At 38.1% G+C, this 27,733-nt stretch overlaps 1 protein-coding gene and 1 long non-coding RNA gene across 10 annotated transcripts in view; both read left to right on the top strand.

The window, feature by feature from the left end:
• The window catches only part of CTNND2 (catenin delta 2), a 680,681-nt gene extending 654,330 nt beyond the window's left edge, over positions 1 to 26,351 (top strand). For all 9 annotated transcript variants that reach the window (XM_055705594.1, XM_055705593.1, XM_055705599.1 and 6 more), the window contains 4 exons: positions 10,504 to 10,630; positions 14,774 to 14,905; positions 22,099 to 22,172; positions 25,153 to 26,351. In XM_055705594.1, the coding sequence (XP_055561569.1) occupies positions 10,504 to 10,630; positions 14,774 to 14,905; positions 22,099 to 22,172; positions 25,153 to 25,413 (594 nt within the window). In that variant the 3' untranslated portion in view covers positions 25,414 to 26,351. The remainder of the gene's footprint in view (positions 1 to 10,503; positions 10,631 to 14,773; positions 14,906 to 22,098; positions 22,173 to 25,152) is intronic.
• On the top strand, positions 14,914 to 16,973 carry LOC114014542 (uncharacterized). Its single transcript, XR_003558074.2, has 2 exons — positions 14,914 to 16,083; positions 16,807 to 16,973. It is a non-coding gene; the product is annotated as an uncharacterized LOC114014542 (long non-coding RNA).
• Positions 26,352 to 27,733: the final 1,382 nt, after the last annotated feature.

Genomic DNA, 27,733 nt, shown 5'->3' with positions numbered 1-27,733 from the left:
GAGGTGCTAAACAATTACATGAAATATCAGAGTTTGTCCAAACAATTCTCTAGAATGAGGCATACAAATATGTGATGCTAAAGCATCCTCAGCACTGATGGCAAGTTTCATGGTAAGCTCCAGCTGACTTATGTGGGAACGACTAGGTATTTTTTACTTGAAAACCCAAGCCCATTTTAAGGTTACTTAGTACAGATTTAGAAGAGAGAAATTTAATCTCATAGTTGTGTAAAGTCTGTCTCTAAAGTTCTCCACCCTTTGAACTTCTCTGAAGAAAAGAAAATTTAAAATGCAGCCCAGGAGTCAGTATCTTTGACTTAGAGCCTTCTTTCTGAAGGGAATTGTATAACTGAAGTTTCTGAAATACCCTTAGGGTAGAGGTACGAGTAGGCATGCAGAATATGGAGGGTTATGCGTAAGTGGAAGGTCATACCTACAGAATTTTTCTTCTTAAATATACAGTTCCTCAGAATAAGATTGGATTTTAATACCTGGATACAAAGTAAATATCTAAGAAAATTATCTGCATGTGTTTTGGGACTGGGAACATTTTTAGTCCACTTAAATAATGTATTAAATATTTTAAAACAAATATAAATAACATTAATTAATGGCAAACAAAGTTTAGGTGGATTCAGATATACAATACTGAAAAGAATCCGAAAGTCTTTCTAAAGACTTGCCAAAGTCTTTTAAAGATGAGTGCTAGGAGAAACCATTTTTAATTCATTTCAGTCCTTTTCTCCAAAATTCATTAAAGGGACATTATTTCTACCCCTCAGAACAAAATGTCATTTTTAATAAACTTCTATGCCTGGTGTTTGCATATCTAGGTTCAGACACAGATAAAAGCACATATGTAGTATTGGTGAGAAACTCAGTTTCTCCCAACAAACTTGAATGGGTGCCTTGGATGGCTGCTTATGGTTTTGCAAATTAATAGGTCAGCAGAAATTTTACTAGTAGTAATAGCATATGCAAGCAGCCCAGAGGGGATGGAAATCATATTAAATTTATTACTATAGCAATCAAAGCATATTTTCTTTTCAGAGGTAAATAGTGTAGCTATGATGGTCTGATGATAATACTGGGCATCTTCTGCTGATGGTCCTCTGTGTTGCTGTATTTATGCTATCATCATCCTTGTTCTTCTGGGTCCTATAAGGAGGTTAAAAGTGTTTGTTTAACATGGCCAGTACATGTAAAATCCATCGAAGTTCAATGAAATATTAAGCTGGTGCATCAATATCTTACTTTCGGATCTTTGATGTTCTACATGATCTAATAAATGGGTGGGGGGAAAATGATGGGAAGTCCTCCTCAATTCTTCCATCTTCTCTTCGTGAAACTGCTAACAGAATTAAAAAATGGCCTGAAATCTGCTGTTTCAGACTCAAAGAAAGAAACCTTGTATTTTGAAAGGAGTCTCTTTTGCAGCATGTGGGCTTTGTTTGAATTTTTTTACTTCATTTATTAGCTGATACAGTTCGTCTTGATAAAAGAGCTATGGCTTCTTCTTCCTGCAGTAAGTAGAAATGAAAAGTTTCTCTGGCAGTTCCTAAGTTGGTTTTGTTACTTTTAATTTTGCCAAGTGCTTTTAGAGAAAGTTGTAATTTCTCTAAAATGGGAGTTGTAGGTTTCGGTCCAATAGCGTCTTTCTGTTTGAGTTAACAATACTAAAGTATTTCTTTACCAAATCAAAAACTCTTTAAGGTATTTCAGGAAAAAAGAATATGCATTTCTCATTATTAATGCCTCAGTGTGTTGGTAAACTACGTGTTCAAAGCAGTGTATCTTTCAAACTCATGCAGCTTAGCCATAATCAGTTGGATCTCTGACTCTGTAGTTTTAAGTCTATTTATGCAAGATCTTTTGACCTAAAACCAAGGACACCGGTAGTGTGTCTAGTGATTTTTCCAAAGGGGTGCTGATTCCTTGTTGTCAGGCAGCTACACATTTGAATAAAACAATCCCCAGTTTTCAGCCACAGTGCCACTCTTCAGGAAGCACAGTCCAAATAGCTCTTGATCACAGTCATTATCATCCGTCCTGCCAGGTTCTTCAACATAAGAAATAATGGTGCAGATTTTATTCTGATAATGATTTTTTTCATATTTCATGTTCACAGGTATAATAGAAGAGTTGTAGTTGGATGGTTTTACAGGTTAATGCATGAAAATTAAGAATGAGGTGTTGATTAGCTTCTAGTCTTTGTAAGGACAGTAGGCTTAAGAAACTGCTCCTGAGCATAAAGTAGTGTTTGTCCTGCCCCTGAGATTTTGTGGCCAAGAATGGGAGTTTCCATTTCTAGGGTATAACACGTTCAGATAGGTAAAATTGCATTACTGGAATTAAAATTACAATAGAAGTAAAAAAATACTGTAAACACTTTCTTGGATCCAAGGGGGTTTGTGCATACAAGATACAAGCAAAAATAGTTCTGTGGGATTCTAACAATTTAAGTTATAGCTTATATACCTTATGCAGGGAAAAACAGGAGAACAGAAATTCTAGCTGAAGGGCCAAATACTGCCTTCAGTTCCTCTAAAATATATTAAAACTATTTTATTACTGTTTAAGAGGCAAAGTGATGCTTTGAAAAATGAATTTATTTCATTTTATTGCAGTGTTTTGAAAGGTTTATTATTTAGCTGCATATAACCTCAGCAAAATGAATAATGAACTCTGCCGTATCTGAAGTCTTGTCCTTCATGCTTTGCCTCACATACAATTCCCTTTTCCTATAGCTGTTTTATTCATCAGATTAGGTCTTGTCATCTTTGCAACTTGCACAACAGAAAATCAATAATTAATTATGGATAGGTAAAGCAATGCCTCAGTGATTTCCTGAAACGTCCCAGAGTTGCACTGTATAAAACAACCAGGGATAGTTACCTAACTTTTTCTTACTTGAGTAGATTTGGCAAGTAATTAACATATCTCTCACTTTTCATGTGTCTCTTCATAGCTAAAATCAAGGGATGAGATGTAAAATTACGGTAGAAGATACGTTATTAGAAGATAACACTAGACCCAAAAAAAAGCATTTGAAAAAGAGAAAACTAGCCAAGGCCGTCTGTGGTATTTTGAAAGAAAAAAATTGGGTGAAACTCTCAGGAGAATATAGAACCTCAGGCTCTGCGATGACAAGAAAAAAATAGGGGTAGAAAATATTCCAAATGATTTTGAGGTGGAACACTGACAATAGGAGAATAATGGCTTTGCTTTCACAGAAGCTGAGATGGAAGCTGGGAGATATGCGTCTAATTTCAAAAAGAATGAGTTTAACCACTGATTCTGAAAATGTCACTTTAAAGACCCTGCAGAGAATTTAATAATCCTCATCCACTGCCAGACAGTTTTGCTGCAGTTAATAACTAGGAGCCCTTCTTTAAGCCTCATGCTGCCCTAAATACATATTTCTCTTTCAGCTTCTTAAGCAAGTGAACTTCTGCTGTGTCCGGGATGCAGAAGTGGTCACTTAAAAGCCATTTGTACATGGAAATTGAGAGTAAAAAGGGGAGAAGTACTGAGATCAAGCCCACTGTGCATCATAAGAAAGGAGGCTAAAGCAGTGCGTGTGTGTATTACACAGCTGTGCTGGCCAGGGAGCAGCAAGGGAAGCCTCCAGCATCAGGCACTGGGGCAGGGAGCCAAGAGCCCCTGGGAGAGGCGGCTGCTCCAGTGTCAGCTCTGCTGCCCTGCTGGCTTCGTCCTTCCTGCCCCGGCCAGCCACCACTGCTCTTTGCCTTGGCTCAAGTGATGGCACTGCTACCGTGGTGCTCTCAGCAGGGTCTCCGTCCTCTTCCCTCTGTTATGTCTGTGCAAAGGAGGAGCGAGTGACCTTCCTCCCAGGCTTGCACAGCAGCAGTATGTCATACTCCCGACATAACCTGTAAACAGTAACTGCCATCACCATCATAAGGCTTGGGAAGCAAACTGTATTTTTCTTTAACCACTTCAGCTAAGTGGTTGTGCTGTAAGCAACTCCTGCACTTTTATCCAAATCATAATACTATTTTTAAATCGCCCAAACCTGAATAATTTCTCTGTTTTAAGTGATATTCTGGCTTTCATAAGCTGTAGAAATAAAACGATAAACATGAATACTAAAATCCTCAAATTAAGATGAGCTTCAATGCTCCATGTCTTCACTTTGTATCTGTTGATTTTGAGGGCCTGGCTCAGAAATCTTTGGGAGAGGAGGGGAAACAGAACAGTTGGAATCAGCAGGCCTTCATCTTCTGAAGCCACTGAAATTACTCCAGATTTCCACTAGCAGACTTAACGCAGAATTAGTTGAAGGATTTAGCTGAAATAGCAGCCACTAATGTGTAAACTGGGAGAACGCCAGTCTTACAGGCTCAATCTCTTCTCTTCAACAGCAGATCTTGAGTTATCACTTTGGAAGCAAAAGACAAAATTCTAGGAGTAAAAATGTCAATATACTGCTTATAATTGTTTGTAGCTTAGCTGATGGGAGAGAAGAAACCGTCAGTGAAGTAGATTTATTCAGAATACATCATAAAGCAGATCAATGCCCAGGAATTCTCTGCCGGTTTTGAGTTTTCCTGGAAACAACGCAAGCAAATCCAGAAAGAACAATCCTTTTAGGAATCATTTACTGATAAAAGGATTTGGCACTGTCAATTCAGTGAAAAAATGAAAGAACGCCTTTATGTTTAAATTAGATTACTTATCTAAAACTGGTTGGTTTGGTTTTCAAAAATTATTTCTAGAGTTGCCACAGTTGCAAGAATTTAGTTGAAATCCCTTTCCAAAGTAAACACACCTCAAGTACAAAGGCAGGGGCTGTTTTAGAGAACAGCCGTGTCTCCGTCTCTTCTTCAGCAGCTGACATTTCCTTGTCAGCTCCTTCAGCGGCATGCAGGGAGCAGTCCTGCTAGCACACTCAGTATTCAGGTGTGATGGGGGGGCTGGTTACCCTCCGCTGCAATGGGGATGGCAGGAGGAGAGAAGTCAGTCTTGGTTATCTCTGTTGAGAAGCACTGGGAAGTGTATTTATTCTTTCTCTTTTATTAAAATAAACTAATATGAAGCCAGGTTGTAAAGTGTAATAAGTATGGTGATTGGTGAACATTTAATCCACATTATTTCAAAAATCCCGTTTAGGAACATTTTGAAATAAATATGGGGATCACCCCAACCTTGTTATCATTTTAGATTTCTCACCACAGTCGAGTCATGCACATAACTTTCATATGTCAATGTATGTAGATAATTTGATCCAGTTCTAATTTCTGTTATGTCTTATTAGTGTCGTGACAACAAATTCCCAGTGAAGAATTGCTTAGACCTGTGTAAGTCTGATGAGCCTTGACTTAATTCACATCAGATTTATCTTTTACTCTAGGCAGTGTCACACTGGTGCACACCAGTCAGAATGTTTCATTTAACCTGACAGCAGTGCTTTGCTTGCGAAAGAAGCAACACCAGCAACTCAGAGCAATGTCTGGCTGAGTTTCAAAGCAAGTAGATGCAGCATTACGTACTTACAGGCACTTGGCCTTGTTGCTGTATCACCTACCTCTAACACCGTGGTGGGTCTAGTTACTGATTTCCTGCAAGCGGTTGCCTATCAAAACTTCACGTTTCTACAGCTTATTACCATTACAGGAGCAGTTATTACTGCAGTTAATATCCTGGAACCAGTAAAATGCTGGCTTATAGGTAAGGAAGTGGGATGACAAAACAAGTCTGGTCCTGTATTCCTCAAATCATTTGGAAAAATGTCTATTAATAATAGTCACAAGAGGATCAAGCCTAAAGCAAGTAGCATGCTGGAGAGTTTGTAAACCTGGGGAAGACAGGACAAAACATTCCCTGTCGCTTCTCAGGTTTTAGCTATTTCATTATTGGATTTATTGCATCATTCTTGTTTCTTTTCCCTAAGGGGATTTCTCTGCTTCCAAGAAGTTGCTCTCTTTCTTCCTAACAATATTAGGGCATCAGAAAGATACTGATCTGCATGCAGCCAATGTATACTTTTTCTAAACCACTCAGTGCTTTTTTAAGTCATTGGCTATTTAGCAGCTGATCAGCATAATCAGTCAGAGGATAGGGCTTGTTTTTATTTTTGCTGCATGGCTATTGGCACATGAGCTGATGTTTTTTTTCTGAGTGGATGCCATGAGGTCATCCAGGCTAGGCACGGCATCAAGGCTGGCGATGCTGGTGGTCCATCCCTGACCACCACCCATTCCTTGTTCCCCTCTCTTTCCTCTCTCATCTGTGCATTCTTCAGGCAGGTGCTCTTCCCCGTTGTGTCATCATGGTGTCAGTTCCCGTCAGGGCTTAATTTCATTCAGCTTTCATAGTGTTACTGTACTACAAGTGAGAAAACAGCGTGTCTGATGTCACCCACCTCCACAAATCATCTCCTATCGTCAAGAACTCAGCTACCAGAGAATTCTAGAATTCTGAGAATTTGAAAATCTTAAAACGCAATAGAAAACTCCTTTCTCATTTTCCCTACATTTTAAACACAAAAAGAATATGGTGGAAAACCCAAAGTATTTTTTCATAAGGTACCTATGCAGTGTGTGTTTGGCACAGTAAATTTATTCACCCTGAAAAGATTTCCCATGGGCTTGAAGAAAATGCTTTATTTTCAAAACTACTTCAAAGTTGAGCAGGGAGACAAAGGACCTGTTTGCTCCTTTAGCCCAGTAAAAGGTGGCCAATGAGACTACAGTATCACTTTTGTTTTCTACAGTGGTTATTCAACTCGCGCCCCAAATGTAATCCCTGCAGCTTTCCCAAGGACGTACCGTCAGAAACATGGCAGTGCCAATCAAACGTTAAAATTTGAATTTCATGGAGTATAATTGAGAAAGAAAAAAATATATATATATATATATATTCATTTATAGTCAAAATGTAGAGAAATGTCCAGCAGAAGATACCCAGGAAGAAACAGTAAGGACATACTGGTTCTGTACTCTGGTTGCCTTTCTGTAGTGTGCAGTTGCTACCTATTAATTAATTGCTGCCATTTAACAAATGCATCCATTCTATTACCGAACTGCATTGAATTTCTTTCCAATTTGTCAGATCTTTTTGTCTTACTCTTCCTCTCCTAGGTCACGTTTGTGGCTGGTAAATTTGTTTCTGAAATGCAGTCTCACATACTTTGCTTTTGAGTTAGCTTTATTCTCTGCAGGACACTGCATATACTGTACCTTTAAGTACCAAAATCAATTTAATTAAATTTCATTACAGGCACTAGAGCTGAAACAAACTAATGAAAGCAGCCATCACGTCAGGTGGTATTTATCTCGGCATTAAATTGAAAATGCTCCCTTTAGGCTCTTAAAAATTAGTTTCAATATTTAACGCTAATAGCTTTTGGAATTGTTGATGGGGATAGTTTTAATAAATTTGTTACAAACTGTTTACCTTTCCAAGGAAAGAAGCTTCTTCCTTGTGGCAGAAGAGATCTAAAAATAGATGACTTAAAAGTTTTAGGGTTTTGAGATACTATGATGTCTGGGAGTTTCCCATAATGCTGTTAAAAACACCATGATGGTTGTTGTACAGCGATAGCAATGCACCTTGTTTAGTCAAAAGCAATACCAAGTCACCGCGATACTTCTGTTAGAGTTTGTTGTTTGCCTGACTTGTTTTATTGAGCTGATTGGGCTTGCAAACTTGAGCCTCATTTGAAGACCTCATTATAGGCACTCTTGGCAGAGAGAAAAATGAGGATTTGCAGGGAGGAGGAGGAGGAACATCTGCCACACAGAGGAGTGCTATTGCCAGCATCCCAACTACAGCTGGATTTTGCTCCCTCACTGTTGAACCGCCTTGCAGTACTTTTTCTGAGGAAGCAACGTTGTCAAAGTACCTGTTGATATTCTGAAAAACAAAGTTGGTGCCACATGCTGTTCCTGTAGAGTCCATGGGACTGTGCAGATAACAGGTATTTATTTCCTCCGCTTCCCATCAGAACCAGGGTCCAGGTGTTAATGTAAACAATACAGATGGAACAGACAACAGGAAGAAAAGTTTGGGGAAAGATTCAGGTCACTTTGTTCTGACCCACTTGCCAGGGATTGAGGAAAGCAAGAGTGCAAAAGGAGAGTGCATCTGGCATGGATGTATCGAGATCCACAAAGCTGGAAGCATTTCTACCTTGCACTATGTGAGCGTGGCTGATGTCTCCTTCTTTTGCAGGAAGACAGTAATAGTCTGTTCCTTCTCCTGTTATCAGATCTAGAGTCTTGGTATCTTTCTCTTCATTGGTCTGTTTAGAAGAAAATAAATGATCAGGAAACTATAACAGAGTGAATTATAGAATCACCTTTCTGGTAAGAACTTCTGACCCCAGGGAAGAAGGAAGAAGGGAACCATTTTTCTTAGGAGGATAAAGGCTTGGGCTTCTCACATGTATGCTGCTTCATTTTTGTATGAAACCACCATGAAAGTTATTCTTAACAGAACGTGTGAAAACAATGCTAATTATGTTATTTATAATCTTGATGCTTGGATAAGATTATTTTACTTAAGCTATTCATTATAATTAAAGCTATAAATTATTTGTTCTTCAAAATATGTATGCATTTTTATAGATAGACGTTTTATATATATGTATATTTATTGAAATTTTCTAATAATTTCAAATTTGATTTAAGAATTTAGGGCCTTACAGATGTTTTTGTTTGCATTCTCATTGTTCCTTGCGCTAGGTTGGAGGACACAACTGGTGTAGAAGCTGCTTGTGGGAAATGAAAGATTGGATATAGAAAATTTTGCTTTAAGCAAGTAGTATTAAAGATTAACTGTTTCTTTTTTCAAGTTACCCTTAGTATTTTTTATTAATTAACTGGGTTTCTTCCTTATATTTTCTTATATGACTGTCATGAAATACGAGGTGCAGTTCAGTGCCCTAAACAGGAGTGACCTCTGTGGACAAACACTCACTATAGCCTCCAGGGAAGGGCATGACTGCTGTGAAAGCCATGGCCCAGGCTTCACTCTTCCTTTTTTTTTTTCCCTTTGACATTACAACTGAGATACACGCATGTTTATACAAACACATTATGTAAGGAGTACAGGCATTCAGAGTCTGTACTTAGGTGTCACCTTTGTCTGTCTTGATTTACTTACAACATTTCCCTCTATATCAGGTATGAGTATCTTCTTTCCTCATGCTGTGCCACACTCTCGCTGAGTTCTCTTTCCTAAAAGTCTAGTGGAAGGGGGATTTTCAAGCCATTTTCTCTTGCAGTTCCGAGACCCAGGTGCCCATGGTCTCTGTGGAGGGAACAGTCACAGAGATGCCTTGGGCAAAGGCAGAGGATGGGGCGGGGGAAGGTATTCGGGGTTGGATGTCTGGAGCAGCCTGAGGTAGGGGTGGGAATATTCTTTACTACTCCAATGGAGTATTATTTTTGTGTAAGCAAGAGGAAAATTCCAGCTGGTTTTTGGTAATATTTTATTGTCTTTATTTTTATTGAGCCTTTCATTTCAAAAATTTTGTTTAGCACATGTCAGGTGCTTGACTTGATTTCCACTGAGCTCAACAGAAATCTTATGCCTTCAGTGCAAGATTTGGAAAACTCAGTGTTACTGGTTTAGATTTAACATAAGCAGTGATAAAGACAGATAAAAGCTATCAATGCTTGAAGACATTTGAAGTACTGTCATTTAATAAGAGCACTAGCAAAAGCAAATTTATTCTGTCATGATACTTTCAAACTATTTTTAATATCCTTTTAGATATGTAAAGTACATTAATTTTTTTTTATTGCATTATATTACGGTACAGGCACAAAACATGAATGATTTAAACTGATGGGTTTTATTGCTGAACCAACTGTTCCTAGTGTTTGTACTACTTAGTTTCTTTTTTTAAAAGTACATCACCATGGCCACATGTTTAAGTAGAAGGAATAGAATTATTTTCTATACATCTTGGAGAAAAATGCAACAAGGAAAATGCATTGATTCTTTTCCCTTACATGTGAACAAGTGGGCAGTTAATATAATTAGACAATAGATACCCAAATAGTAGCAATAACTTTGATAATCTTGGAGCTTCACCGTCTACTTAATCCAAAATTTCCTTGTAAGATAGAAATGACTTAAAGAAAAAAACTGATTTGCACCATGAAAACAGGCAGTCTTGTGATTTGGAATATTTTCATAGCCAGAATGCCATTGGCAGTGTAAAAACAGAGGCATGGGAAAAGATAGAACTGTTAAACAAATAGACTAAAAAGTCATTCAGTGTTTTCGTAACTCGAGTCTTTCTGGAATGTGTTACCATAAAGAACTTCTGCATTTTAATTTTTCTCCTGGTGTGTCACTGCACTCACCACATGGTACCCTGCACTGCTAAGAGTATTTGCCACCCAGTGGCAGGAAAAAGCTAGTAGCCTATTTGTGTATATGTAGTGAAAAGAGGAAAAAACTTGGTACTTAAAATGAGGAACTGTATGGCATTTTCACTGACTGCTGTCATAATGTCTGATGTTGCAGGATGGATGGTCACAGTATCACTTTGTAGCCTCATCTTCAACAATAGAAAGGGATCGGCAAAGACCATACTCTTCATCACGCACGCCCTCCATCTCTCCCGTGCGCATGTCTCCTAACAACCGCTCAGGTAAGACCAGGTTTTCAGGACTGAAGTAAAGACAGAGATAACCCATCAGTGTTATTTTCCTTCTTTAAACAATATCACTGACATCTGAACTTGTTGTTAACAATGGTGGAAGGGCAAAAAATACATTATTTACTCTTCTATGAATTATCTGTTCAAAAAAGGAATTATTTTTTTATTAAGACCTTGTGAAGTTTTACAGCAAAAAGAATATTCCATAACTCTTTGTTATGAATTCTCATGCAGTGTTTTCCTGATTGGAATTACCTGACTAGGTCTTAGGGCAGTGGCGTCCATTAATAGCACAAGGAAATTCTGTTACTCACTTTGCTAGTCTTGAAAACGGCTATGTTGTTTATGACTACTCTGCGCACTTAGCAGAAGCTGAAGGATCCACATCATTTTTTGTCAGCTTTTATTCCGATGCTATATGTGTGCATACACATGCATATGTAAGTTTCACAAAAGATTGACTACAGGTCTTCATGTAACATTGATGACATATTTACACCAGTTATCATTAATTCTGTATGGTCCCTACAATGAATTTATGTAAGTATCACAACTTATGCCACAGTGTTAATTAATTTTTCTGTTCAGAAATCTGGATATTTTCCCCCTCAGCTTATTCTAAGGTAGAACGTGCCTTGGTTAGATAAAACCATTCCCAGTGAAAGTCTTCTAAGATAAACAGAGTAAATCAGTCAGCCTTTCAATGTATTTTTTACTACTTGTTCAGTCAAACGTTGTCATTCCATAGGTACACCAAGAGTTTAGGATTGAAATTGCCAACTGATTATTGCAATCAGTGTTGTGCCACAGTTGTATTTTTTTTAATAAATTGTTTTGTTAATTATATAGATGATGAATCTTAGTCCTGCAGAACAACCACTGAGGAAATTTTAAAATGTAGCCAGAACTGCAGTGAGAGCTGCTATTCAGTTTTCAAATGTGTCACTGCACAAGTCCATGAAGGGCTCTTCTACCTTTCTTTTTTTTGTTCCCCAAATGCTCATTTTGACTGTAAGTGCAAGGCACTTGAAATGTCTGGCCCTGAGATCTTAGTTCTGTCTCTTGCCAGAACTATCTCCTCACCTCTGTTACTCTGTTGTTTAAAGAAGATACTTAAAGAAATGTTGGATTAAATCTTACTGTCATAACGAGTTAGCACTAGACTGAAAAAGGACAAATAACAGTTGCTGTTTCTGAAGGAAGAGAAGCCCATATAATTACAGACTAGTCAGCTCAACCTCATTCCAGAAAATTGTTGGAACAAATAAACACAATCTGAGGACCTCAAAGATAGTAGGAAGACAAGATACTGCGTAAGTCTAGGAGTGTCTATTTCTGCATAGTCGTATAAATTACTGTCTGTCTGGTAGTATCCATATCAAATCTAAATGTTGGTTTGATATGATTTTTTCTTACAAAATCCACCTGAATTCCTGCTACAACATAGTTAAAGTGCTCTGTGGAAAGAACAGTCAGTAAATAAAATCTGCTGTAATCAGTAAGACTTTCACAGAAGATTATTATATGCAAGATAGGGCAAACTAGCAAACAGTACAGGAGATGTCGTGTAGTACATACAAAACTGACTGCAAAGCATTCACAAAGAAGGGGTATTGCTTATTGCCAAAATGGAAGAATGCTTTGCTTGGAGGTTTGCCTTCAACCCGGTACTCTTCAGTGGTTTTATTAATGACGCAGTTGAATATACAAAGGATGCCTATTACTTTGCGGGCGACATAAAGCTCAGAGAAACTCATGTACCTTGAAGGGCATTATTGGAAGTCAGAGCGATCCTGAGAAATTTGAGATACTGTCCAAAGGGAAAAAAAGATCCAATCCTTTACAAATAAATTATAATGAGAATATCTAGCTAGACAATAGTTCTTTAGAAATGATTTAGGGATTTATTTTTTTTTGTCAGTTGCACACATGAATCGGGAGATGGAGAAATCAGGATATGAGGACACACTGAAAGGGCTGTAATTGTTGAAGTCAAATAAGAGAGACACAAGATGGGGGCAGTGGGAGGAAGTATGCACCCAGTATTGAAGCACCTAACAGCCAGCTGTAAAGAGGAGTGGCATGAAGTTTCTCTACTTTCGTAGCAGACAAATGGAAATAATGAGCAGCAAGGAGTCAGGCTAGACATCAGGGAACATTTTCTAACAGTAGGGAAACAAAGCACTGGAACAGACTGCTAGAAGCAGTTACGTGATCTGTGTCATTAGAGATCTTTAGTTTTAGATGAAAATCTGTCACAAATTATTTTGGTATACGAGATCCTACCTTGAGGTGAAGAGTTGAAGTAAATGAACTTCAGTGTCCCATCCATCCCTAGGACTTGGTGATAAGATGGTTAAACTAGCGTAGAAAGCTCTGCCGCCTTTTCAGTGTCCTTTAAGGATAAGAGCAGAAAATCTTGATGGCAATTTCCAGCCTAACGTCAACCAATGATTTTATGTCTGCCTCCAGTAAAAACTCTGAAAGAAGATGCTTCTGGATTTTAACACTTATTGGAGAGCAGTTGTTCTCACATGGGAAGAGAGAGAATTCCCACAGGGAACAGAGAGATAGTTTTGTCTTTATCAGTCAATTCTGTTCAAAACACCAGAGTGCTTAAAAGCATTACCAGAGTATGTGAAACAACATGCATCCTTGTGTTAGCAACTTTTTCAGGGTTTGTATTCTGTTTTCTTCCCTATTATACTCAATTTGCCATTAGCTGATTTGGTAATTTAATGTCATGTTTCCTTATATCTGCTGGATTATCAGCTTTAGAATTACGTCACTATTGACAAGCAATTTAAAAGCAATCACCAATTCTAATGGCTTCAAAAGAAAAACCATCCGTCCCACATTTTCTCTGTAAATTCAGAGACCAGGGCTGGCAGAACCAATCTAAGCAGAATTCAACATCACTTGTGATTCCTTACTCATTAGTTAAGTACAAGGACTTCTCTACTTCTTAACTAAAAAAATGTAACATAGTTTAGAGATGTTGAAATATATAACTTATGATAAAGCTTCATAAGTGAGCTTGTGTTACAATTTTTAAAATCTTTTTTCTTCTTTTTAAGCAAGGACGTTGCTGCTTTTGAGGCTCTTTTGACATATCAGATATTGAGGTGGAGGCAGGGGAGGGTGTGGAAGTAAGCACCAGCACTTTAGTTATTTTTGTACCACTGTGTCTTCACAAGGTTGTGGGGTGTTCTGCCACTCACCTTGTGCTCCTTCCCCTACCCTCCACAACAGGAAAAATGCATCGTATCTACCAACACCTAAATATATTGAAGCCAGTTTATGTGAAAGCCATTATTTTTACCTCTGTTTTTCTCCTTTTCCTAAGCATCACAAGCTCTAAGTCTTCATGATCAGTGCCAGTGATCACCTTCACATTCTCCAGTGCGTGAGAATCAAGTGCAAACGGAGTTCTCCTCCTAGTCACCTCGCACTTTCTTCCTTTTAGCCATATCACAAGTATAGGTGATGAAGGTTTTACTTTTAATGATACCTTAAAGTAGCAGCTGTTGTTTTAATGGCAGTTGTTCATTTAAAGACAGAGAAATTATTTGAGTTACCTTTAAGTGTTAGGCATTCTTTGCTATGTTTTCTGTGAAAAAGACCTTTCTTTTCTTTCCATCTCCAGTAGAATCATTTAATTGAATTGTTTATTTTCAACAGGGGAAGTAAGAAACCATTTCATAGGGGGTTTTCCACACATTGAAAGTTAATGATCTTTACAACAGAAATAAATGAACCCTTTTGAGAAAAAAAATGGAAGTGCCTATACCAGAAAGTTTTGACAAGTTAAAGAAATTGAAATGCCAAAGGGGAAAAAGATTTATTATTATTGTACCTTTTCATAGTGACCATCTTAGATGTTGGGTGGGAGTGAAAAAAGTAAAGCGTTCAGAGAGAAAATTCTGTTTAGAGTTGATTGTCCCATGAATACATTTGTCCTGTACTTGAAAAAAAAAGCACCTTTTCTTTCCCTCCCTAATGTGGTAGTTTCATCAAACAGCTTAATGTTAGTATGCTTACAAATGTAAACTTTACTAAAATGTCTACTCTAGAGTTAAGCACTACATTCAGTCATATGTGGCGAGAAAAAATAAATCCATTTTTGTGATCTAGCAAGTGCCCCAGCCTCACCTCGGGAAATGATCAGCCTAAAAGAAAGAAAAACAGACTATGAATCAACTGGAACAAATGCCACTTACCATGGAAATAAGGGAGAACATACTTCTAGGAAAGACACCATGACAGGTGAGATTATGCGTGCATAGCATATGTAAAAATCAGCTGTGATAGACCGCTGATTTTATAAGCTTGCCTGGGTTTACTTTATTATAGGAAAGAGTCGACCTGCTTTGGTTGATGCCAAAGTCTTAGCCAAATTGAGAAATACAGCTGAAGAAATACTTAATGAATACAATGCTATGTGAAAATGATTTGTGAAGGCCATGTTTCTTCACAGAAGAAAGGCTCTAAAACCAATTGGACATTTATTTTTAATTTTACATTTGTGTTCATTTCAGAGCAAAGCTGATAGATCACTTGGAAATAACTAGTGGTGTTTCTGCAAGCATATCAATGGTTGAGCATGTGCAGTGATCTCTAACATCTGTTTTTTGCAGGGAATGGCTTTCCAGGACTGGTTAGCTTATTTTGCACATCAGCCATTCCTAGAACATTTTTTACCTGGTTGTGAAGTCTATCCATGTTGCTTTCTCAGCTGAGCTGATTTAAATGCAACAGTTTTCACTGTGTATGTTATAGCATCTATTGCAGGCTTTACTGAAGGCCCCTGGTGAGCTCATTAACCTGTTAGCATTTCAGTAATTACAAAATGTTGAGTGCTTTGCCCAGTACTGCACCTCTTCATTAATTGTGTTGCAAAATACATGTTGGCCTCCATCACCATTGCACAGGCTTATATAAACCTTATTGAACTTTTTGTTGCATTTATATAGTGCTGAGCACCATGGTGTCCTCTTCTCCAAATGCTGCCTCAGGGCAAGCAAAAAATCACAAGTGAGCAGTCACTCTGCACTTTCTGAATGCCTGTTACCTTCTCGCAGGCCCTCTGTAGATGTCTTGCTCAGAGGATGCCAGAATGGGTTGTCTTTGTGGCCCTCAGCTCACTGGGGACACCAGGAACATGCTGACTCAGCATCAGGGCATCCATACTAGCTTTCAAGACTGTATTCAGGATATGGTGATTCTCATGCAGCACCTACTGTGTTATACACTATTGTGTAATCAAAACCTAAAGGCCAGACTTTGAATTTGTGTGGAAATGGAATATTGAACATTAATTAGTCTGAAAGTGAAAATCTGAAGAAGAGGAATAAAGTCAAGGACGTTTGGAAACCACAGAAATGAGGAGTGTCCTGAATGTCACCTGCAGTGTACTACGTGAGATTGCAGCAGATTCAGTTAAGGTACTGCATTTTATCTATCTGTAATATTTTGAATGTTTCATAGTCACTGCCCAAGGTGTTTCTCTGAAACACTTCAGTAGTCCTTACTTGTGTAATTGTGAGGGACAGGACTGCATTGTTTTCAGCACTTTGTCAAGGATCCATGAAGAGGGAATCTCGGGAGTAAAAGCAGTGGGCTGGAAAAGCAGAAACATTAGTATTTTGTTCTAGTTGTGTCTGCAAATTTAGGCTACCAGATTATATCAGAAGTTTCACCCCAAAAAAAGTGTTTCCATGTGGAAAATCTATGTCTCCTTGCAGATAGTCTTGTCTCTCTCCACATGTTAAAAAATTGGGGGTTTCATTTCCACAACCATTTTCATTTTGTCTTTTACTGTAGTGTTTTTCTTCTGCTATTCCTATTTCCCTTTCAATATAATGTTTGGGGGGTGAGATTTTTACTTCCCCAGGAACCTTTGCTCCACTTTGATTATTGCATCATGTTTTCCTTTAATATCTGCTTGTATTTTGTCTGTTCTTACTGATCTTTTGGGTGGGCTTTTAGCAAGGAAACTTGAAACTCGCAGCATTGTGGTCAGCTATTGATTGTTTTTCCACCTACTGAGCTCAGTGAAAACAATCAAAATGAAAACCAAGTTGAAAATTGTAATAATATTTTACAATGTTACACAACCATTGTACAAATGAATGTGGAATTAATAAATCACTTTCTCTTTCTTACAGATCACCAAATCTCTGCTCATTTGGTCTAAGCTCAAAATAAGCACTATTTTCAGAGCAAAAGAAAGTGACTGAAGGAGTCTTGCTTGTCAACATTCAACATGAAATTTTTGTAACATATTTGTTCTCATTAAATAATAAACATTCCATTAAAGAACAATATAAAATCAGTATTTGTGATTTTAATTGTGAGAAGTTTGGGCTTTATCTGGATGGTCTAATACAAGTTTGTGTAGCAAGTTCATGGCAATGCCTGTATTTCATTTTCTGCATCAGACAGTGCATTGCAGCTAATACATCCACAGAGCCTACAGGACTCAGATAAATGTTTTTTCAGGTTCCACCTGGCGTATACATATTTTGAGCTGCTCTTGTATTTTGTGCCAAGCTGATGTATTACACAAAGCTTTCTCTGATTTACGGATTTACACAGAATGTAGAGCCACAGCTGTAGTCCTAATTTATCCATGACTGTCTCCGTGCTCTTCTCCAAAACTCTTCTCAGCTTATAGTTCCAAAATTTTATGACCTCTTGGCTGGGACTGAAATGAAGGTTTTGTGATGGATTTTCCAAGTAGAAGTGTTGGCTTCTTGCTGTTGTGGGGAGTTGTCAGGCAACCTCTGGGAAAAATAGAGAAACTATGAAGTAAACAGCATGATAACTGATATTGATTTTGCAAGGACAGCTAAAAAATAGAGGAACAATATCAAAGTTCTCATTGCCCTCTTCACAGGTTTATGATGCTTTTTATATTTACTGTCCATCTTCTTTGTAGAAAATAATAACCAATAATAAAATTTTACCACCTAAAGTATATATTTAAGATTAAATTTTGTTATATTTGTTTAAAAAAACCCAGGACCTATAAGTGCATGTGATAACATTATTTATGCCATGGTGTTTTCCTTCAGAACAGGAAAGTTAAGGTTACTGTATACTATCGTGGAACTCCTGCTCTGAAGTGGTTTTTTGCTTTGTTAGTTCCCTCACTGAACTAACATGCGCATCACAGTCTGCAGCCTGTATCTTCACTTCCACCAGCAGAAACACCTTCTGATTAATTTATTTTCTTTTGGTTGTAAAGAGTCAATCATCTATACTTTTTTTACTTAAACTTACTTGCAAGTCTCTGCGCATTCAGAACACAAACAGCCACCATCATCTGTTACAATAGCTGCAGATGCTCACGCTACTTGAATTGTTATTACTTTAAGAAACCATAACAGGCTGTAATCTCTTCTCATGCCCTTACCTCATCTTTCACCATGCGGAAGGTGGCAGTGATAGGGACAGGTAATGATCTCTGCTAGCTGAGATTTGTGAGGCACAGAAGCATTTGCCTTTACTGTCTTGAAGTAAAATGTAGGAAATGGAGTCCTGCTGCTCATAGCAAGAACAGGCAGGTTATGCAATACTGGTTGAGGATGACTACCTGTCCGGCTGAGCTTTCCTTTCTTACTATCAGTCTGTGTTTCTGGGGGCAAAAGGGTAGCACCTTGTTATTTCAAAGTGTCTGTAAATGTGTTCAGAATAAGTACTTACAAGAAGTGAAGCTGAATATTAAACCATGAATCAAGCGACTGGGATATATGGGAACAGCTTTGGTGGGTGATACCTTTGTCACATAAACCACTGAGTGACATAATTTTCAAAGCTGTTGTCAGCTTTGCAGAAAACTGCTATGAGAAACTATGATTTTTGTATTTTTTTTTAAACCAGTATCACCTTGAAAACCAAACAGGGGAGAAAGGAAGGTATTTTTTCTGTAATGTTCTTTATGCAATGCAACCACAAAGCACTGCAGGTTGATCATAGTGTTCATTTTGGAACCTTCACAATCTTGCCTAGTAAAAAGTACCTCTTCAGTACTAATGTACTAGTGTTTAGATACAGCATAAAATACACACAACACAACCACACCTATCACTCCTCAAATCATTTCATCTGCAGCTACATTTCTTACATTTCTGTAAGGAAGTGTAGCTCCTGGAAAATCTCCCATCTCTTACTTCTTCTACCCCTTTCCCTCATCTTGCCATGTTTTAAAAAAGAAAATTGTTTCATTAACCTCTCTCTCTCTGTTCGATAATTTTACCATGATTGTATGTGTACAATATGAGGAGGAAGAATCAGATACAAACCACACAATATCTGTCTGTTCATCTAGCTCATTCTCTCCCTTCTTTCATTTATATTTACCCTCTGCTTTTGGACAGCAAGAGTCAACTGCTCACTGAAGCACGGCAGAGCGGGAATGGAGTTCCCAGGGATGCTGCCTGTGTGCTCAGAAGCAGATACTGGAGCAGGGCTGCAGGCTAGCAGCTACATCGCTTGACTTACGTTTCCTTCAGTGACAGAATTACCTCGGCCTCCCAGCAACTAAGCCAAGAATTCTTGTTCTTGAACTCCTGGCATTCATTTCCAAGCATTTGATGTGTCATCATTTTTATTACATTAAGAAAAGAATAGTACCTTTTTTTTTTTTTTCATTTTAAACTTGTGAATTTGTATCCATCTCACTGCAGTGAAATCAGCAATGCAGACCTTGCAGCTGTTTTCATAAGCTGGTATTATCCATTTTCTATCACAGAATATGTGATCTGGGAGACTGCAAGTCTTCAATCTGCCATGTGACAATTCTGAGAACATCAGGGCAAATGCCACATTAGTGCATTGGACAGCCACGCACCAGCTCTGGACTATTTCTGGTTTTGGAATAGTCGTGGCTATTAGTAGCACATATATACTGCACCTTTTTATATACCTGTAAAAAGATGGAAAGGCCTTGACCCTTCCTGAAGTCTCTCCAGTCGCCTGAAGGAACAACATACAAATTAGCACGTGCCCAGTTTGCTGTTTTTCATCAGATTCTTCATAAAACTCTCAGATGTCGCACCTTATACCAGTCTTCTATTCTTGATGTCAAGTAACCATGAACATTATTGTCCTGTCTGGACTGAATATGTTCAGTCATATCTGACTAATAGCTTGCATGCATGAAACTTCAACCCTGCTTATCTTGCCGTTTATGTACATGAAAACAAAATGGTTACAAGAAGTTCTTCCTCTGTTTATGAGAGTCCAACACATTGAATGTCAGTTTCATTTTTTTCAAGAAGTAGCACTTCACAAAACGGGTGGCTGAAACACTAACTCTGGGTATCTTTAGATCTTGCGAAGAGGAAGTTGTATAACCCAACTTCTTCTAGCACTTCGTGGGACAAGCAAAAACTCAGAAAAGCAGCATAAAAAAGATGGTGTCAAGGAAAGATCTGGCAGTTGTACTACTGAGAGTCATGCCATCATAAGATGCGCCATAAATAGCAATGCTGATGCGGACTCCTCTAATACCAAAGGCTGTTATCAGGAGGGAGATTTGCAAACACTGTAACAGAGGATGCAGCTGGAATACAAAAAATGCTGAAATAACAGTTGTCTCAGACGTCACTCAAGTTAGGTGGCAAAACGCAGCCTGAACAGAGAACTTCGGCAGATCAACCCTTTAGCACCACCATCTATGACCAAAGAGGAACTAACTATTCAAGCAGTCATCATTTCCATCTGTTACCACCTATTAGCACACAGGTGGAATTAAGAATACCTACCACTGGAGAAGACCAACCAGCATCTGTTACTGGATTTTATGTTCTTCCCACCTTCAAGAAAAGGATCCTGCTGTACTCCTTGGAGGCCTCCAGAGCTCTTCCCCATTTCCTACACAGGATTATGCACTGCATAATGTAACTGCATCCAGCTTTTCAAAAAAAACAAGAGTTTTTTTCACCCTTATGCGCTAATGGTTATGAAGTGAAAAGTCTTCCAGCGGTTAGGGCTCATCACCCCACTATAAACGTCCTGTCTTTATCCTGTTTCAAGAACCCGCTGGAGATCTGTAAATCAGCAACAAGGAGCAGTGCACCAAACTGACAAAAACTATACCCTAACCATGGAACCCATGACAGATATGAATCAGAAGTGGCATATTACAGTCAACTTCGACTGAAGACGATACCATTCCTTTCTCCAGAGAGGGTGTGCTGGCAGGGGGAAAGACAGAGGCAGTTGTACATGCTGGGGTCCATGCTAGCAGGTTGCCAAAGGAAGAAAAAGTGGTTACTTCTAAAGTAACTGTGGTTCTTCTTAGTGAGGTGACTAACATGGATCCCATGTTGGGTTTCAGCTGTGATGGTCAGTCCTCACCCTCAAAGGTTCTGAGTTGTGAAGGTATTTAAAAGCAACTCTTGGTGCCTCCAGGTTTTATACCATTACACAGAGACCTGAGAGAAGTCACATTAGCAACATGTTTCAATTCCACTGCTGTCTGTGATTAACAGCTACTCAAATTTTATTTTCAGGCACATGCTTTTATAATGAGAGTCCTCATGACAGCATCAATTCATTGGTTATAACGCCTGGAAAGTTAATAATGCATACCCAGTAAGAACAGTGTGCAGCAGCCACACAAAATACTACCCTCATATTCTCTGAAATATGAGTCTTTTGAGTTCTACCAACAAACTAAGCTTAGCTAGATAGTCAGATCAAAGTGATCAGTGAAGTCAGCTTTGTAGGGAGAATCCTAGCTTTTTATGTGGTTTTCTGGGGGAGGGTGGGAAATAAATTTTTGCAAAACTGTGTGATGTTATCCTTGTCTTTGGAATTACTTCTGGTTTTGAACTCATAGCTCAGTTTTGTCCATGCATATTAGTAGCAGGACATCCAAGAGGAATGTAACAGCAGTTCATGGATTTGAGACCATCTTGGCCAGACCTCTTCGGTATAACTACATATTAATTTTCTGCATAACTCATTTTTCAGTTGCATTTAATCACTTTTCCCATGAATAATTCACGATATAGCAAAAGCACTGTAGTATAAATAAGCCACATATACAACTGAAGTGAAAAGACTGAAATGTTTCTTAATCTCAACTGTTACCTGTTTAGTGTATGTGTGACATAAATCACATATATAACCTGAAATACATTACTGAATGCTAGCTGTATATGAAATTACTTTGTTGATTTATACGTGAAGTGCACAAGATCGGTATAAACATGACACAGTGTCTGTTACAATTAGTAAGTGTATACCATGTACATGCATGTACAGCAAAGCAAAGATTGTGACTGTTTAGCGGGAGGAAGAGAAAACAGAAGTCTGCAGATGCTTTTAAGGATTTTTCTGTGTGGGAAAGAGATGTTGTATAATATATTTAATGACTTAATTCACTTTGAGGCCAAAGAGGTGTGTTTGGTAAATCTGCTTTTTCCTTCCTTTTTATCTCTCTCCAGCTCAGAACACTGGAATCTCAACTTTGTACAGGAATTCGTATGGTGCACCTGCTGAAGAAATCAAACATAACCAGGTAAGTACAGAGGCTAAAATGTTGCTGTTTCAGGTGGCAAAAGACCACTGTAACATCTTATATGGAAATAAAGCAAAGTACCGATTGATAAATCTACATCAGAGGAACTGAGTCACCCGCTTGCACAAATGCTAGTACTGGCTTCAAACAAGCTATAATCTTTATGCTAATGGATAATTTCAGCCCAAGTTTCAAAAATGTCCAACAGGTTATGACAGCATATGAGCAATAATTATCCAAGGTTTTTAAGCCGCTAACTCACACTGAAATCAAGAGGGGCTTGAGACCTAATGCCTTTGAAATTCTAGATACGTGTGGCACAGGCTACAAAAGCCAAGCTAATGTTCAATTCTGCTGGCTCTGGTATCTCATGATATCCCATGTCAGTGAATTTGGTGCAGGGCAGGCACATCTCATTACTTGAGTATAGCCATCATAAAATTCAGCGCTACTGCTGATACCACATGGCTCACGTGCTAAAGCATCCTAGCAAAAACTCAAGATTGGAACAGGCCTGGAGAAAGAACCTCCTGTATCTCTTGCAGGGATGTGCACTCCGTACTTACGTGTAGCTAAAGCTCTCTGATTTGCCATTTAGCATGACTGCAACAAGACTTTTTGTTTGGTTTTTAAAGTATGCACTGGGGCATGGGCAAGACAAAAGCTAGCATTTCACTGGCAAGGCCACTTCCCATGCATGTACATCCAAGCCATTCAGTCTGGAGCTTTGGGATTTGTAAAATGTCCTGTTTCTGAAAGCCAGAAGCAGTAAGTGCACCTGGATAAGGTGAGCATTACAAAAATGGAACTGGCAGCTTGTGTGCCAAGCTAATGCACTCAGAAAAAGGGCGGTTGCATTACTGACGTGTATGGCATTCATATGGCTGGTACTGCCAAGGTATTTCCTCAGCTCCCAGGAAACGGACGTTTTTCTGCAGCCATAGACTTTTGTTTCATCATTATGTGTAATGCTACTTTATCCTTAATTACCACAACTCCTTAATATTTAAACTTCCCTATGTAATACGCCAAAGTGGCAGCTTTTTTCAACTAGAGAAATGAGGCCAAAGAGAGCTTTGAGAAGTACCACTAGTATCAGACAGGTAAATGAATGTTTAATAAAATTGATAAAAAATATTTTTTCTCTGAAAATTTTCACTAGATTACCTGGAATTTCAATATTAAGAGACTGATATTTCAGTTTTAATCCACAGACTTAAGGTGAAAAGAGTTTCTGATATTCTGTGCCAACATTTCTCTTTATTGTTTTTTTAAGTATCCAGTATTTCCTGTGGTGCACCATATTCTTTCTTTGTGTGAGCCAGTTCAGTGCATGAAGGTGTTTCTGCTTTTATTGCATTTAGAGAGATTAAGCTTTTTTTAATTAATACAGTATTTAAAGAAGATAAGGGTATGAGGTGGTGTAAGAGCAGGTGCACTCTAACTGCAGTCATGAATCAACTAATTTGATTTTGTGGCTGAGAGTTTGAGCAAAAAGAAAACAAATGGGGAGGGGAGCAAAACAAAACCAATTTTCCACCTTTTCCCACTTGCTTTCTCAATTAAATGCCAGGTTTGTGATTGACATATCAGAAAGACTCGTTTTAGCTAAAAAGAACCCAGAAATGGTACTTCATTCTCGTATTTTCTACTAAAAAAATTACCATCTCCACCTTTTGGGCATATGAATAGGTCATTTCATATAAAATTTTTCTCCTGTGTCCAAAATTAAACACTTGTGTTTGAATATGTGGAAGGAAATGAGGGGCTGAATGTCCTGTACACGTTGGTAGCAGCACTAGGAATAAAAACTAGAGTAGTTATGCTCCCTTGTGCAGTTCTAATATTGGGCACAGTCTTGCAACATCATTTGTGGGATTTTTAAAGGCAGTAGGTAGGCATAGACAGCCTTTTTCACTCTATGCATAGAGTCTTAGTACGGACATGCTTTGAAAGAATACCAGAGTTTGGGCCATAGCAGTGCAACTGTCCTCTTCTTAAAGGAGCCGTACTAGCTCTGGTAGAGTCAGCAGGATCTGCAAAGTTTTCTGACACTGGTGTCTGACCATCAGGATTCCCAGTGATGACCATTTGACCACTGAAAGGCTGTATCATTTTGCAGTCACAAAGTCTGCCCAAACTTACTGAGGTGGCATGAAGTGAAAGGCAGTGTTCCACTAAGATACTTAGCACTTGTTTATAAATTTCAGATTTTAATTAAGTCCCAACTATAAAAACAGAGACTCGCTTGGGCTGCCTGAAAAAAGACTTTGTGGCAACATTAAACTCGGGGACCACCGAGATTTTTTTTCTGTATATCATAAGTATTTGAGCTTCAAGGCAGCTTGCTGGAATGTAGCAACAACACAAGATTGCCAGCATGAAGTGTCGAGGAGGTGGTTAAGAAGATGATTCTGCTTAACAGTACCAGAAGGACACATTTCAGGGCACTTAGCTTGAAAATTTTTCATGTCAGGGCCTTGAAGACTATAAATGATTCTTAAGGATGTGGTGTCACCCTAAATCTCACTTGTGTCAAAGGCAGCTGCAAAATATTTAGTGTCCTTGGAGTGTGTATCGCTTCCGTTCAAATTCTTCAAGGCTGAGTTTTGGCCACCAATGTTTGCATTATATATCTGCAAAATAGTCAGAAAGTTATACACAGATTATAGTTAATGAAAGGAACTGTAAACTACACTGCTTGACCTACTTTTGAAGTAAACCAGCATCTTTAGCAGCAGTAATATTAAATAATAAATATATTTAATAATAATATTGAATAAATAAATTTAAAGAAATGGAATGACAAGGCAAAGCTGCAGAATTAATTCACCACCGAGCAATATCTTGAGCATATGTTAAGGTAATGCACAACATTATATTTCCAGCAACATAAATACAAGTCAGATTTACTCCTTCTTCCATCCTCTTGCCCACAACGAACGGTATCTAACAAGCTGTGGTTATTACTGTCTTTCAGGTTTCAACACAGCCAGTTCCACAGGAGCCCAGCAGAAAAGATTATGAACCATATCAGCCATTTCAGAATTCAACAAGAAACTATGATGAGTCCTTCTTTGAGGACCAAGTGCATCATCGTCCACCTGCAAGTGAATACAACATGCACCTGGGACTAAAGTCAACTGGCAACTACGTCGACTTCTATTCAGCTGCTCGTCCCTATAGTGAACTTAACTATGAAACAAGCCACTATCCAGCCTCTCCCGACTCCTGGGTTTGAGACTTGGGCAGATACAAAAGCTCCAGGAACTGTGCATGTGCATGCATACCACAAGACATTTTTTTTCCTGCAAATTTAGTTTGTTAAAGCCTGTTCCATAGGAAGGCCCAGATAACCAGTGTGGAAAAAATTAAAGAGATTTTTTTTTAGAAGGCTGAAAGATATGAAAGCTAAACCTGGGAGTAATTAGAAAGAAATATATATATATATACATATATATATTTTACAGTGTGGGGCAACTTTACTGTTGGCCTGTAGAGTCTAAAGTTCAGTGCTGTATATTGAATGTGGCTGAAGGAAGGAGGGAGAATATGAGTGGATGTGGGTTAAGAGTTAAGCACAAGTAACTGAGCAACGTACATACTTTATGGGGAACAGCGTCTCACAGTTTGTTTAATATCCTCATTCATTGTGAATCTAGGCTTCAAGTTGCATTTGGGGTTTCCTCTGTACAGCAAGATGTTTCTTGCCTTTTGTTAATGCATTGTTGTAAAGTATTTGATGTACATTACAGATAAAAAAAAAAAAAGTGCATTGTGTATATTACACCAATGCCACAGTGTTTCTTCATCTATGGTTCTAAATATTGCTTCAATTTCAAATTTTGAAAGATGTATGAATTTCCAGTTTTTTGTTTTCTTTTCCCCGGTGCGTTTTAACAAAAAAAAAAACCCAAAAAAATACCACAAAAAGGAATATTTAGCAGTATTGTTTGTTCTGATATGTGAATTTGTTTGTGGCAACTAAAAAAAAAAAAGGCATTCAGCAGTTTCTGACAATTAACATTCATCATTCCACACTCCTTGTCAACAAAGTGCTTTTTCACTGCCTAAAATTTTAGATGTAGATATTTGAAATAGATTTTTTTCATTTATACCAGTTTTCTTTATGATGATACAGTGTTAAAAGAAAATAAATTACAATTGATCTGTCATCCATATTTGCTAAGAATGTCTATTTCCAAGAACCTACCATACAAATACACATTCTTACTTGTGTGTGTCCATGTATGCATAGTATTCTGTGTGCGTGTGTTTGAGTGTGTGTGTTTGTGTGGCGTAAGACTTCTTTTCATCCAATGTTTTCTTTGTTAAGGCTTCAATTTTTGTTTCATTTTAAGTTTTTTTTTCAACAGTGGAAACTCCAGTATGTGCTTTCTCTTACTCACTTTTTTAACCATTGATAGCAATTCAAAATTGTTAGGCCACATACTCACAAAGGAAGGGGTTATTGGATTTTTCATTGACTCCTTCACCCTTAGGTGCCATTTCCTTGAAAATAGCATCTCTTGATCTTCTCTTGAGGAAATTCCATTACTCTCCAGCCACCAACCAGCAGCTGCTCAAGGAAGGCAGAGTCTGATCTTGCCATCTCCCTGAGGGAATGGAAAACAAAGACCCAACAGACTTAAGTCTGGAGTCTCCAAACTCTTCAGGCTACAGAAGGGTCCAACTCCTGAACCATTAGGACAATCATTTATTTTAACCCATACCAAAAAGAAAACCCAGGACACATTCCTCAAATATGAATGATACTGACCATTTCTGTGCATTTAAAGTAAAACCTAAAAAAAAAAAAAATGTAAGGGACAGATAATTTATTTTTAATTAAAAAAAAAAAAAAAAAGAAAAGGACGTTAGGCTAGGAGGCCAGAAGAGCTGGCATATTCATCTTAGCTCTTGGGATTCTGGAAGTCAAAAAAAGAATCTGCTATTTCTTCATTTCTTTGATTCAGGCAACAGTTCAGCATATGGTTTTCACAGCATAAGACCCACCACAAATGGAGTAGTTGTAAATTGCTTAAATTACAATTAAGGAATTTGGTTTAGGTTGCAAACATTTCTGTGATTAGTCATTGTAATAGTCTTGACATCACCTGGCACACTTTTGGCTGTTCGCAGAGGGAGAAGTCTCTCGCAAGTCATCACCTGCTCTATAGGACACAGCCCAAGTAGTTCATGCAGGCAGGTATTGTGATGTAGAATTGGTTTATTGGTAATCTAGGACTATAGTCTAATCTTTTTGGCAGCTTTTCCCAGTGTACGATATGTAACCTTATCTGCTCTTTGTAGTAAACGGGGAAAAAAATCGCATGCAAAAAAATTTTTAAAAAATTTAAGAAAGGGTGGGTGGGAGGGGCACAGTGGGCCAGATGTATAGTGAGGTAGATAAAAATATTATTCATAGTTTTGGACACAGGTTGTTTATATTTTATTTATTACATTGATTTTAATAAGATAAGTGACATTTGCAGTGCTCTTTTGAACAAAGCACATTTTCAGTATAAAAACTTTTTTTTAATGAAGAATGTCACTCTCAA

Source organism: Falco cherrug, chromosome 3 (assembly GCF_023634085.1).
Source record: "Falco cherrug isolate bFalChe1 chromosome 3, bFalChe1.pri, whole genome shotgun sequence".
Lineage (NCBI taxonomy): Eukaryota > Metazoa > Chordata > Aves > Falconiformes > Falconidae > Falco > Falco cherrug.
This window is presented reverse-complemented; position numbering and strand designations above follow the sequence as displayed.